Genomic DNA, 13,152 nt, shown 5'->3' with positions numbered 1-13,152 from the left:
AACTAGAAACTTTTTCACTGATTAACCTCCAAACAACTTTTAACCTGCCCCTGTACCACTGGTACTCAGTATAACTGACTCATCCTTCCTGACAGACCTGTGCTCTGACTTTACGTTGAGGATCTTCCAAGGAAAGTGCTGGTGCTGGCGTTACAGGTTTTCTAGGTGTTTTCTGTAGGTCACCCAAGACTCACAGCCATAGCGGAGAGGTGGGATTACCACCGCTTTATAAACTAAAAGTCTACTATATGTTCCGATGTTGTGATTGTTCAACACCTGGCGAGACAGTTGGACAAAGGCGAGGCTGGTGCAGTGGATTCTGTGCTGAATCTCAACATCCATGTCAGCCCTCTGTGAGAGATGGCCTCCAAGGTAGGCAAAGTAGTCTATATTTTCCAGTTCTTCTTTATCAATGTAACCAGACACAATGGGTGGGAGGGGCAAACTGGGTTACGTGGGCCCTGGCACCTTGCTTGCTGGGTGTGATGATTGACCAGGGACTGGTTAGTGGAGAACTTTTGTTTTGCTGATGCATGTAATGGTGCATGTAATGGTGCATGTCACCCCTGTGACACAGAGCAGTGTTGCAAAATCTGAGGGGATTTTATATCAGTAGTCAATAATTAGAGAAGAAAGGGGCCAAATTTGTTGTAATTTTCTATCAGTATTGGAAAATTAGGATGAATATGGGGCAAAATCTAAGGTTATTTGATCATTAGAGAGAATAGTGCCGGTATCTAAGGTAGGGATTGTGTGGGTGTGAGAAGATGATGTTTGTCTGTCTGGCTTTACTCTATTGCCTGTTTTTCTAGTTCTGAGTTGGGAATTATTTGCTCTTAGCAACTTGACCAGGTTTAAACTCAGCTTTTTGCTTGTTTGAATAATGCAATGCCATGAGGTGCCATTGATGGTATCACCCCACACAGAGTATTTTTAAGAAGGTTGAGTTGTTGAACCCACTCCACCTTCCTCAGACAGTTAAAGCTTCGACACCCCTTTCTGCTGGCTGCACAGGGTGTGGTGTGTGTGTGAAAGGGGAAGCCATGTGATCCTACCAGAGGAGGGCAGACCTGAAGAGGCTGGTACCTCTGGGCTGTTTACGGTATCAGTGACTCACCTTCGTCCCCCTCCCTGTCCCACACACACACTTTTTCAAGTTCCTGGAGGACTTGTGGGACCCTCCCCCATGGAGTAAGACACAAACAAACATAAACCTTTCATCAATGTAATGCAGTGGTCCCCAGAGATACTGCAATATATGTCACAAACGTGATGTCTAATGGCCAATCAGAACACAGGACTTCCTAACACCGTTTTGTAATTTCCCATAAATTATAGACTCACCCTTCTCCAAGAACAGGGATGGGCTGGACTTTGGACTTCAGATTATCAGTGATGCTGTGACATGAAATTATTACGCCCAGGAACTCTTGCCACGCACTATGATGGTTACTGATCGTAGTAGCTCTATCCTCAGAATGAAACCTCCCAACACAAAGTGCAAAATTGAATGGCCTGTTTTAAAATTTGGAAGAGCAGCTCATAGACCTCTCTCCTTAATTTAAGAATAGAACCAGATCACAGCCTGCATGAAAACGTCCCCAGGGCGGACAGAACATTGCAAAGCACTACCTATGGGATCCTCCTAGAAAGAAAAGGACAAAGCCACTCAAGTGTAGCACTATAAGTTACAATTCACCATAGGCAGTATATCAAAGGCACCTGACAGATGTCAAAGAGTCAGTATGATTGGCTTGATCGTCACCCATCATCAGGAGAAGGTCCTTTACCAATGTAGTCTGTGTAGTACATGCTGGCTAACAACCAGACTCCAACTAGCACCAGAGGTGCCTTGACAAAAAATTCTTGGTGAACTTTCTCTTAAAAGGGAGATTATATGCAGGGCATAACTGAGAAGATTTTTACTGTCAAAAAATGATTTCTGTAGTGGTAAGGGCTAAATGGTAACTTTCTTGCCCTAAATCTCTTCTGATAAGAGGCCCAATGTCTTCCAGCTGGATTTTATTAGAGTCCAACTCCCAGGTTATAACCCAAAGGGCAGTAGGCACTTCCACTACCTTAGCGACTGACAGAGGCTCATACACAAGCAGAGACCACAGTGTTTATCCCCCAGAGATAAGTCCATTTTTATACTTAATAAAATCACTTTTGTTTATTAATAAATCCACAGTATGTGATTAATACCTGGGGGAGCAAACAGCTGTGCATATCTCGCTATCAGTGTTATAGAGGGTGGACAATTTATGAGTTTACCCTGTATAAGCTTTATACAGAGTAAAACAGATTTATTTGGGGTTTGGATCCCATTAGGAGTTGAGTGTCTCGGTGCTGGGAACAGGTAACTTGCTGAGCTGTTTTCAGTGAAGCCTGCAGCTTTGGGGTTGTGGCCCAGACCCTGGGTCTGTATTGGGCAGTGTTGTGGGGTGGTTGCCCCACCCCCTGAGAAAAGGGCTAGAACAGGCCTTTGAGGCTGCGTTGGCTGGCAGCCAATCAACAAAGGCCTGTGGGGAGCCAATCAGGGCAGGGCAGAGGCAGCCAATCAGGGCCAGGCAAGGCCCTATATAAAGGCTGCCTAGCAAGGGAGAAGGAGCTAGCACCTTGAACAGAGCAGTGCTGGGCAGGCTCCGGGGAGTGAGGGAGATCTCCAGCCGTGTTACCTGCCAGGCTGCGGCCCCTGCTACAAAGGGCAGAGGAGGTGTACAGCGCCAAAGGGGAAGTGGCTCAGGGAAGCAAGGTGGACAGGAGGGGAACGAAGGAGGGCAGAAGGAGGCTGCCGCTAGAGGGTCCCTGGGTCGGGACCTAGAGCAGTGGGCGGGACTGGGTCCCCCTCTTCCTCCCTTATACTGCATCTGGCCACAGAAGACGGTGGCCAATACAAACTGTAACTTGCCCCTGAGCTAAGGAGCTAGACTCTGGGTTGTGGTTGGCCACTGAGGCAGGTGTGAGTCCCAAAAACTGCTGTTAACACCCCCCACCCCGTGGAAGGGGGAGAGTCTGGAGTATTGGGCACTGAGCGGAGAGCAACGTGGGTCCCAGAGCAGAGCAGACAGTGGGCAAGACAACACGCGCTGAGGGCACTACGCAGTGGACAGAGCTAATTCCCAGGACGACCAGGGGGAGGCACCAGTGGTGGTGAGTCTTGATCCTGTCACAGGCAGGCTAGCATGTCTGGCTCAACAAGGCAGGGTTCTGGGGGGGCCCAGGCTGGCAGGGAAAACGGGCTCAGAGGTAATTCCAGCACATCAGGTGACAGTCCCAAGGGGGTCTCCGTGTCCCAACCCATCACAACAAGACAATGACTACACAGGAAATACATGTTTGGTGTCAAAGTTCAGAATCAGCCCATTTCTGAGAACAGTTAAATGAAAATAAATTCCATATTTCTCTGCAGAAGAAGCCATGGCTGCTGTGAATCCTGGAAAAATGCTCCTAGGTGTACTGACTTGTTTAGTGTGTCAAGATTATTTTAAAGATCCAGCGTGCCTAGATTGTGGGCACAATTTCTGCCAAGCCTGCAACACTCAGTGCTGGCAGGGATTGCATGAGGCTGCTGAGGATTACAAGGTAAACAATCACGGGACGGTGTAAAAGCTGGAATGGCCCGGAACGGCATTTAATAAAATTATTGCAAAAAAGAGCAGATACTGTTAGAGACCCTTAAGAACAATATTTTAGCCATGAGAATAGACTTCTAACACATTGTTATTAACCTGTTCTGGCCCCAAATCATTTTTAACACCAATAAGAACCAAGAAAAGTCAGTTCCGAAGGGGGTGAAATTTATACCTATAGCACAGTGCTAGTGCAGTGGAACTGTTGCTGACCTGGGCCACATATTTTGCTAGAAATGAGAAATAACATCTTTAAATACAGCTGCCAATTTTGGTTGGAAGTGTTCCTGGAGATTTCATCACGTAACCTAATCTTTAACTAATCCTGGAAGGTTGGCAACCCTAATCTTGTGCATGTGTATTGTGCACTTGTCACGAATCAGTGCAACCACAGGAACTGCTGGATTTTCCTCAAAAAAGGCACATGACGGGGGAAAGTAGAAGTCTCCTGGCTGAAACGTGGCATATGAAAGAAGTGTAGTTGGCTTCAATATTGTCACCTCTTAAAAATACCAATAACTTCTGGAAGATCCAAACTTACAGAGATTTCAGGGACTTGGGTATATTGACACACAAACCCTTCCAGGGCACAGTGAAGATCACACCACATAAGTCATTGTGACTGATTCTGTTTTTCATATGTTATTTTGTATTTGTTGTGTATTTTTGGGAAGAGTCGCTCTCATATGGGCATTACAGTCTGTTAGTTTTCACTGGTAATTTTTAGATAGGTCTAAATGTTTCTGCTCCACAACTTCTGACACTGTTAAAAAAGTGGTTCTGGGCTGGAATGGGTTAATAAGAGTGTTCTCATTCCTAAAATATTGTCCTCACGGTAATGTGTTAGATGTATAAATTTAATTCTTTGGCCCACTTTGGAACCATGTGTTCCAGGTCCTTTTTGTGTTTAAAAATGGTTTGGGGCTGGAATGGGTTAATAACAGTGCTCTAGTAATCAGTTCTCAGTGATAAAATATTGTCCTCAAGGTGTTTTTTTGGCTCTGGGCCAAAACAGGTTAATCACAATGTGTTATGAGTAGGGTGACCAGACATCCCGTTTTTAAAGGGACTGTCCTGTATTTAAGCCCTTCTGCAGGTGTTCCAACTTTTTCTTAAAAACGGGCAAATTGTCCCGTCTTTTCTGTCTCCCCCCATCAGTACTGGCGGGTCCTGCTCTGGCCGGATTCCTGCTCGCCAGCCGCCCGCCCTCCAGCGGTGAGTGGGGCAGGGTCCAGTGGCTGATGATGGGTGTGGGTGTGCAAGGCGGTGGGGCCGGCTGCTCCCCCGGCTCGTCCATCAGCGCAGTCCCCGTTAGGTGCTGGCTTTCGGCCAGCAGGGCTCCGCCCCCGACTGTTTCCGTCTGGCACGGGCTGCGCGCTGCGAGCTGTCATGGCTTCTGAGTGCGGGCACGTGCAAGGCAGTGACTGGTTACATGTTGCCTCCGCTGCCCATCCATTGGCCCTTTACATGCTCCCCCTCTTGCTGTCCTCTCCCTGCTTTGCCCCTTCATCCCCCCACCCTGCTTCTCCTCCATATCCTCCCCCCCATGTCCCACTCCCAGCGCTGTGCAGAGAAGCAGCTCCTTTCTTCCCCCCCCACTGCCTCTGGCTGGGTCAGCGCCCCAGGAAAGCCCAGGACCCTCCAGCCCGGGACGCTGGCCAGGAGGAGCCGAGTCCTGCATGTGCCATAGCCCCACACAGCGCTGGCACCGGGAAGCCTTTTCACCCCTCAGCTCAGCTCTGGAGTAGGGATGGGGGGAGCGATTTCCAGCCTGTTCGTGCCCTGACCTTGCAGGCTCCACAGCAGCCTCCCGGGCAGGGGCATAAAGCACCCCCTTCACCTGCCCCCCCCACTGGGTCCTGCCCCCAGGGAGCGCTCTGCCCCCTAGGCACCCTCCCCTGCTGAGCCACCTCTCTGGCCGGGTTCACTGAAGCCCTGGTGCACAATGCAGCCTTCGGGCTTAACCCCTTCCTGCCCGCACTGTAGCCCAGGGACAGGAGGCGGCTGGGTTGTGTCGGTGGCCAGCAGCAGTCTGGAGGTGTTAGCTGCCTTTTGACGCTGCACATCTTCCCGAGGCAACACGTGGGGGGCACGCAGGGTCGCATCCCCCCCCCCCCGATTTCTGCCAGGGTTCACAGCAGAATGTGGCCTTTTGGCACTGTGTGAGCAGGAAGGGACAAGCTGACTCCAACCACAGGGGAGCAGCGGGTGGGAGCAGGGAAGAGAGGAGCTCTGCAAAGATACAGGCCAGGTCATCCTTCCCCCCTCACCATGTGTGGAAGCAGCTCCCATCCCTTCCCTCCCACATAGTGCCAAAAGTGCTGCTGGCCACATTCTGGTGTGAACCCTGGCAGAAATCTGGAGAGAGGGGTATGTTACCCTGCGTGTCCCCATGTGTTGCCTCGGGAAGGCGTGGCACCAGGTACCATGATAGGCGGGTCCGTCCCAGGAGCCCAACCAGGGATGGAGAGTGGAGAGCACCGGGCAGGGAGGGTCAGGATGGTCAGTCACCCTCCTTGTGTGAGTGGTGTACGGGAGTGTGTGTGTCACCTCTCCCCATGTGAACCCTAAAGCCTTAAAGATAAGACGATAAATAAAAAGAATCCAACTCCGCAATATTTCTTTTTAACAGAGGCTCAGTCAACTTGATGTTAATTTGAACATTTGTATTGTAGAGTTCTGATGGATTGCCGTTGAACTCACTTGAATACGAGTACTTTTACCAGGTGTCCCATATTCAGCATAGGGAAATATGGTCACCCTAACACTGGGGATAAATACTTAGAGAGTCATTTGCGGGAGAGAGTGAGAGAGACCACAAGCACGAGAATGACTCTAGTCAGGTGGTTAGAGCGCTCACCCATTTTATTATGTATTTAATATTCTTGAAAATGTAAATAAAATGGAGGGAAAATCCTCCAAAAACACCAAAACTAAACCAGTTTTTCTTTTGTTAGGAAAAAATTCAGAGCTATTTGGAGATTTTGAAGAAAGAGAGAGAAGAGATTCTATCACTTCAATCGAGTGGGGAAAATAAAAGCCAGGAACTGCTGGTAGGTGCCGTTCTTACTCAGAGGCAAATGTGCACAGGGACGTTATTGGTACTCTGCTTACTCTAACAGAAGAAGAACAGTGAGAAACGTGTTCCTTTATGTGAAAGAGGATTACTTATTTATTCTCATTGGAAAGAAAAACTGTTCTGCTTTAATTGACTATAAACAGAAAAATGGAGTGTTAAGGAAAGAGTTTTAATAATCCAAATATTCCAATTGATAATGTGAGTGTAATTTGTTTTAATTTTGGTTTTAAAAAGCTGAACATTTCAAGTATTTTTTATCCCTTTGTTTCCCCATTTACTCCTCTTTGCCACTAAGCACAATAACATGAATAATTTCCAGATTTTGTCTCCTAGTTCCTCCTTTTTCTTTTTGCCAATTTGTCTAAAATGGGAGAACTTTGGAAGAGTTCTGCAGAGAATGGAATAAAAGGAACAAATGGGGTGATGGTGGAAATGGACATTATTTTGTTACATTTTAGAAAAAATAGGAAAAAGAAACGTGCATTTTTTTCAAGTTATTTCATGATATTTTTCAAACCAATTAAAAGTTGTCCCATTTTGAACACTGAAAAATGGAAACGACTTTGAAATTTCAATTTTTTTTTGCAAATTCTTCCCCCATTTTTTGGCTTTACTTTCAACAGACATAACTGTTAACATATAAGCCTGTTTGTTAACCTTAATCTATCGTTGCTAGACATCGCCATGAAGAAGATTTGGGTTCTAGATATGATCTTAGTTTCTTGCTCCTGGGGTATCAGGAGCTAGAGTGCTCCAGAAAGAGCACGAATTGGTGGGCTTGTGTCCAGTTCACATGCACTCGTTTCTAAGTGCCCTGCAGATGCAGATTTGGACATGCAAATAGGTGTCTTGTAAGCAACCCGATTTGTGCTCAGAATCCCTCTGTGGATAAAATTGGAGATTTATGATGTGACAAAATGTATATATCCTAAACTGTGCATTCAACACTCCTCAGAGCAATTGCTGGTGCTCTTATTTTAAAACCTGTTTTAGAAAACGTGGCCCTATATATCTAGGAGTATTTTGTGGAGAGAATCTGTTCCCCAATTCAAGTCTAGTGCTTCTTAGTTTGGGTTTCTACTATTTGCTCCCCAGAAGTAATATTTGCCTGTGCAGTTCAGTTCCCCGAGCTGCTGTCCTAGGAAGGATCTGGTTTTCTATACACCACTGATAACAGAATGTTCTAATCATGCAAGATACATTCATATTCTAGACACCAGTTAGGACTCTTGAAAATCCATTGGAAAATCGTCTGTCTACTGAGCATAGAGTGTGTTCTCCATAAAATATCAGAAGTTAAATTCTACGGGGTTGCAATGACATACTCCCATGTGCACAAACAAAGCTTTATAAAATGTCCCATGACTCACTCCGTGTTCCTGTCCTTGGCCTGTTCTTTCCCTGTTTGTGTCTCTTCATTTCAGAAACAGCTAAAAAAAAAGAGGCAAAAGATTGCGTCTGAATTTCAGTGACTATGCCAGTTTCTGGAAGAACGACAGAAATTCCTGCTGGCCCAGCTGGAAGAGCTGAATAAGGAAATTGAAAAGAGTAGGGATGAATACTGAATCAGGGTCTGGGGGTTTTCCTTTCTTATCAGCAATAAACATTAACCTTAGCCTGATCTTCCTCCAGATTCACTGTTTTTAAGTATGTCTGTTAGGGGTTTTTTCCCTGCAAGTCTTCCTCTGTCACCCTTACTCCCTCTGTTGTTTTAGAGAGTCTCCATCTTTTATCCTTCTGAGCTGGAGGTACTGGGTTTGTCTACACTGCAGTATAAGCCTCCAGTTCAAACTTAGGCTCAACACTAACCCTCATCCATCTCCACACAAATTGCACTAACTCAGCGCTCAGACCTAGGGTCGCAGGACCCCAAAGGGGTGGACAGTCCAAGCCTGAGTCATGCCAGGATGCAGGGTTCAAGCCCTATTGCTTTGCAGTGTAGACGGAGCCCCGCTGGACTCATGCTCTGGGAGTCTACCAAGAGGATCCCACAATCTCACTTTCTTTGCCTTCTGGACAGTTAGATTTGGAAGACAGTCAAGTTTTTCCAAATTGTACCATGAACAAGGGGCTTGAGCAGCCACATTTTGGCAGGGCGCTAGGAAGTCCGGGCTATGGGTGGTTGGAGCTGGGCCAGCATAATGCAGTGTAGATGCTGGAGCCCCAGGTTGGGACACAGGGTTCAACAATTCCTAATCTACATTATAAATGAGTGTAGACACTCAAGCCCTAGGTTAAAAACCCAGGATCTGCTAACTCAAGTTCTGTTAATCCTGGGCTTACATTGCAGTGTAGACATATCCAATGAGACCACCAAGTCTGTCAGAAAGGAGGAGTCAGTGGTACTGTGTTGAGTACTGGTGATACAGAAGCAGAGTTAAGGTTGTTTGGCTGCTAATCAGTGAAAACGTTTCTGTTTATTGGTCTGTATGGGAATTGTGTGTTTTTTCAGAGATGTTTCTGTAACCATAGGTAGCTTCCTTAGTTTTTAATGTTTGGGGTTATTTTTTAGTTATGTGTGTAATGGTTTGTATCAGTGGTTCTCAAACAATTTACCATTGCGGGCCACATCCAATACTACCTGTATGGTCCTGAGGATGTCACATGGGCTGCAGCTGTGTGGTGATTGGGCCGCAGGTAGAGAACCACTGGTTTGTATTGATCTGTATTGCACTTAGCCACCTTAACTAAGTTAATACAGTTTGTTTTCTTTTCATTTTGCTTTGGTTTTGGAATCTTAACAATGTGAATATATTCATAGACATGAAGCCATGACATGTAATCTTTTTCATCCTTTTCTTCCTCTAGACACGCTGTCATCTGGACTGTTGTACAAAGGTAAATTTCTGGGATGAAGTGAAAGTTTTCATATGAATGATGGTGGCTCACCAGCAGCACCACAGTTGAGGTTTTGTTTCAATTTTGCATTTGATGGGAGCTGAACATCGTATTACTGGTGGCTACACAGAACTTTCCTAAAAACAGAAAAATTGATTCTTTTCTCTATTATAATTTAGAATTTGTAAACAGTGGTTGGGCTGATCAGATGGGTGGGGGTGGGGGAGAGGGGGCGAGCAGTGTATCTCCGTAGAGATCTAAGAGTTTACAAATGAGCCTTTTGGAAAATTAGAGAGAAACATCTCACCTCATTTTCAGAACTCTTTATGCGCATACATCACATCCCCTGGTAATATTATTATTATTAGCAAATGCACAAGTGGTACAATGAAGAATGGGAAAATTCAACATACAAAAATATAAAGTAGAGAGATAGAAATGTACAAGTCAAAAGAAAAAATGTTATAAATGTCAGAAGGGGTTAGGTAGGCACCACCTATTAGCAGACATGACAACTCTTACAAAGTGATTGTGAGAGATGCGATTTCTGAGTAAAATTAAGCCTCACTCATGAGCTCGTGATAGAACTCTCACATGTCAGCTGTGGCTGAAAAAAAATCCTGACATGTGAGAGTTCTAAAAATGAGCCTTATTTTTACTTAGAAATCCTGTCAACCACCCCAGTGCGGCTGCTCCCCGGCCAGCCTGGGAAATGGGAGAGGGGACCCCACTGTAGCCCCCCAGGCCTGGGGAGGGTGAAGAACCCTAGGAGGGGCAGAGGTGAGGCTGGGAGGGATTTATTATGGCCTGGGAGCTGCAGGGGGCCTGAAGTGAGTGTGGGGCTGATGGGCTGAGGTGGGGGCTGTGTTGCTGGTGGGTTCTGAGCCGATAGGGTGAGTGCTGGGAGGGTGAATTGAGGGCAGTGGGGGAGAGGTGCTGAACTGATGGGGGGGTGATGATGGGAGCTGGGAGACTGATTTGAGGGGGGTTGGGTGGGGATAGAACTGATGCAGGACAGGATTAATTGCTGGGCAGGAGATGGGCAGATGTGGGGGTGAAAGCTCCTGCAGTTCAAAATCCCCTTCTCCAGTGCATGTGGGAGAGTGGGGAACACTAACTGTCACATGCACACACCCTGGGGAGGGGCCAGGGGAGTTCAAACATCAAGAGACTGACCTAAAAACCACAATAGAATCCTTTTTAAAATTTCATGATTGTTGGGCCAATCTCATGAGATTTGATCTCTTGAAGTTGGCAATACTGTATTAGCCATTGCATAGCCTTGGGGCCAGCAGTGTGGAGTTTGGAAAGTTCCTGATAGACCAGCACAAGCCGAGCAGCCGTTCAGTAAGTGTGCGGTGTCCTCACCCACCCGCAGCTACACACAGTCCTGGGGGGCCAGGGGGGTCTCTGTAAAAGCAGGTTTTCTAGTGCTCAGCTGGCTGATCGTTAGGCGGGAGGGGGCTCTGCAAGGAGACGGGCTGTGCCGAGTTGCATCATTGGACAGGGGGACGTTGGATTCCCTGTAATCTGCTGGGAGCCTCCTATGAAGCCAGGATCTCTGATCATAGGTGCCGACTCCTTGGGTGCTCCTGGGCTGGAGCACCCAAGGGGAAAAATTAGTGGCCAAGCTCCTCCCTCTGCCCCCCTAGGGGCCGTCCCTGCCAATACGCAAGCTACACAGCTGCTTAGGGCACCACGAAACTTGGGGCAGCAAATTTCCCCAAATTTCCTGGTGCCTTAGGCAGCTGCATGCTACGTATTGGCAGCGCTGGCTCCAGCAGCCAGCCCCAGCCCCCAGCCAGCCCCTAGCGGGGTGCGTACGGGACTCAGGTCAAGCCCCTGCTCCACTCCTGTCCTGCCCCCACTCCACCCCTTCCCCTAAGCCGCTGCCCCACCTCTTCCCATCCCCGCTCTGCCTCCATTCCACCCCTTGCCCCAAGCCTCCCCCCGAGTGATGCAGCTGGGAGCCAGCGGAGTGGGATGGGGCAGGCCCTGCTGCCTCCCTGCCCTGCTCCTGCCCCCCGCAGCTCCTGCTCCAGCAGCCCTTAAGAGCGGCCCCCCCCCGGGGGGCCCCCCCCCCCCCGCGGGTGTGTGTGTACACGTACTCAGGCTGTGCAGGGCACCAGATTTGGTAGGGATGGCTCCAGGCCCCCTACCTTCTGCGCCTCTCACCTTCCGGCGGCCCCACTGACCATCTCCTCCCCCTCCCTCCCAGCGCCTCCCGCCTGCAGCGAACAGTTGTTTCACGGCATTCAAGATGCTCCAGCGGGGAGGGGTAGGAGCGGAGACTAGGCGTGCTCGGGGGAAGAGGTGGAGCGGTGATTTGGGGAAAGGTGTGGAATGGGGCCTGGCTCAGCAGAGCTGATCCTTTCACTCTGTCCCTGAACTGGCTCTGTCAGGGTGTGAATCCCCCCTGCCCATGGCTGAGATCTCAGCGCTGCTCCCCAGGCAGAGCTGGGTAAATCCTGGAGGCAGGAGATTGCCTGAGTCACTCCCCAGCTGGGGCAGGTTCTGTCACTGACAGGATCAGACCCTGCCACAGGGCTGAGCTCTGCCCCTCACGCTCTGATTCTCTCTCTGCAGCGAACGTGACTCTGGATCCAGACACGGCCCATCCCGAACTCATCGTGTCTGCGGATCGGAGAAGTGTGAGAAGGGGAGACACACAGCCGGCTCTGCCCAAGAACATTGAGAGATTTGACACTGCGCTCTGTGTGCTGGGCTGTGAGGGATTCACCTCGGGCAGACATTACTGGGAGGTGGACGTGAAGGTAGAGATAGAGGTGGAGGGGAAGGGATTCTGGGCTATGGGGGTGGCCAGAGAGTCTGTGAGCAGGAAGGGACCATTAAGCTTTACCCCTGAGCAGGGGATCTGGGCTTTGGAGGGATGTGAGGATGAGTTCTGGACTCACACATTAACTGAGCAGTTCAACAGCTTCTCCCGGAGCCGGGCACCCAACAGGATCCGGGTTTATCTGGACTACGAACGGGGGCGGGTGGAGTTTGTCAATGCGGGTAGCGGGGACGTGATCCTCACTTTCCCATCGGCCTCTTTCGCTGGGGAGGGAATCTACCCCTTCTTCTGGGTGGGATTCAGGGGCTCAGGCTCCCGGCTCACACTGTGTCCCTGAAGTGCCCGTGTGTCGCCTGGAAACGGGCTCCTCCAGCCTCCACCCTCCTGATCTATGGCTGTGGTGCTCTGTGTGGGGCGCTCTACCCTGGGTCTCTGTTTCTTGGAAGCCAACTCTGTCTGGAGTGGGGTCCCACCACGGAAGGAGGGAGCCCCCTGTGTTGTAACTGCAGTTAATATATTTGAAAATGTAGAATATATATATTGAATAAATTTCAATTGGTATTCAATTGTTTAACAGTGCAATTAAAAGGGCAATTATTCACACTTAATTTTTTAAATGGTGATTTATTTTTTTGAGTTAATCGTGTGAGTTAACTGCAATTAATTGACAGCCCTAATTTGTATTGATCTGAATTGCACTTAACCATCTTAACTATAATTTAATAAAGTTTGTTTTCTTTTCATTTTGCTTTTGTGTTAGAACATTAACAATGTGAATATTGTGACAGACCCAGACCAGTGGGGTA

At 48.4% G+C, this 13,152-nt stretch overlaps 1 protein-coding gene across 1 annotated transcript in view; it reads left to right on the top strand.

Annotated features, from left to right (window-relative positions):
- Nucleotides 1-12,683, top strand: part of LOC117870384 (ohanin-like) — a 16,547-nt gene extending 3,864 nt beyond the window's left edge. The window contains exons 2-3 of the mRNA XM_034757517.1: nucleotides 4,791-4,847; nucleotides 12,136-12,683. Of these exons, the coding sequence (XP_034613408.1) occupies nucleotides 4,791-4,847; nucleotides 12,136-12,683 (605 nt within the window). The remainder of the gene's footprint in view (nucleotides 1-4,790; nucleotides 4,848-12,135) is intronic.
- The last annotated feature ends 469 nt before the right edge of the window (nucleotides 12,684-13,152 follow it).

The sequence above is a fragment of the Trachemys scripta genome, unplaced genomic scaffold (genome assembly GCF_013100865.1).
Source record: "Trachemys scripta elegans isolate TJP31775 unplaced genomic scaffold, CAS_Tse_1.0 scaffold_28, whole genome shotgun sequence".
Taxonomy (NCBI): Eukaryota; Metazoa; Chordata; order Testudines; family Emydidae; genus Trachemys; species Trachemys scripta.
The sequence above is the reverse complement of the archived record's forward strand: the minus strand, read 5'-3'. Positions and strand labels throughout refer to the sequence as shown.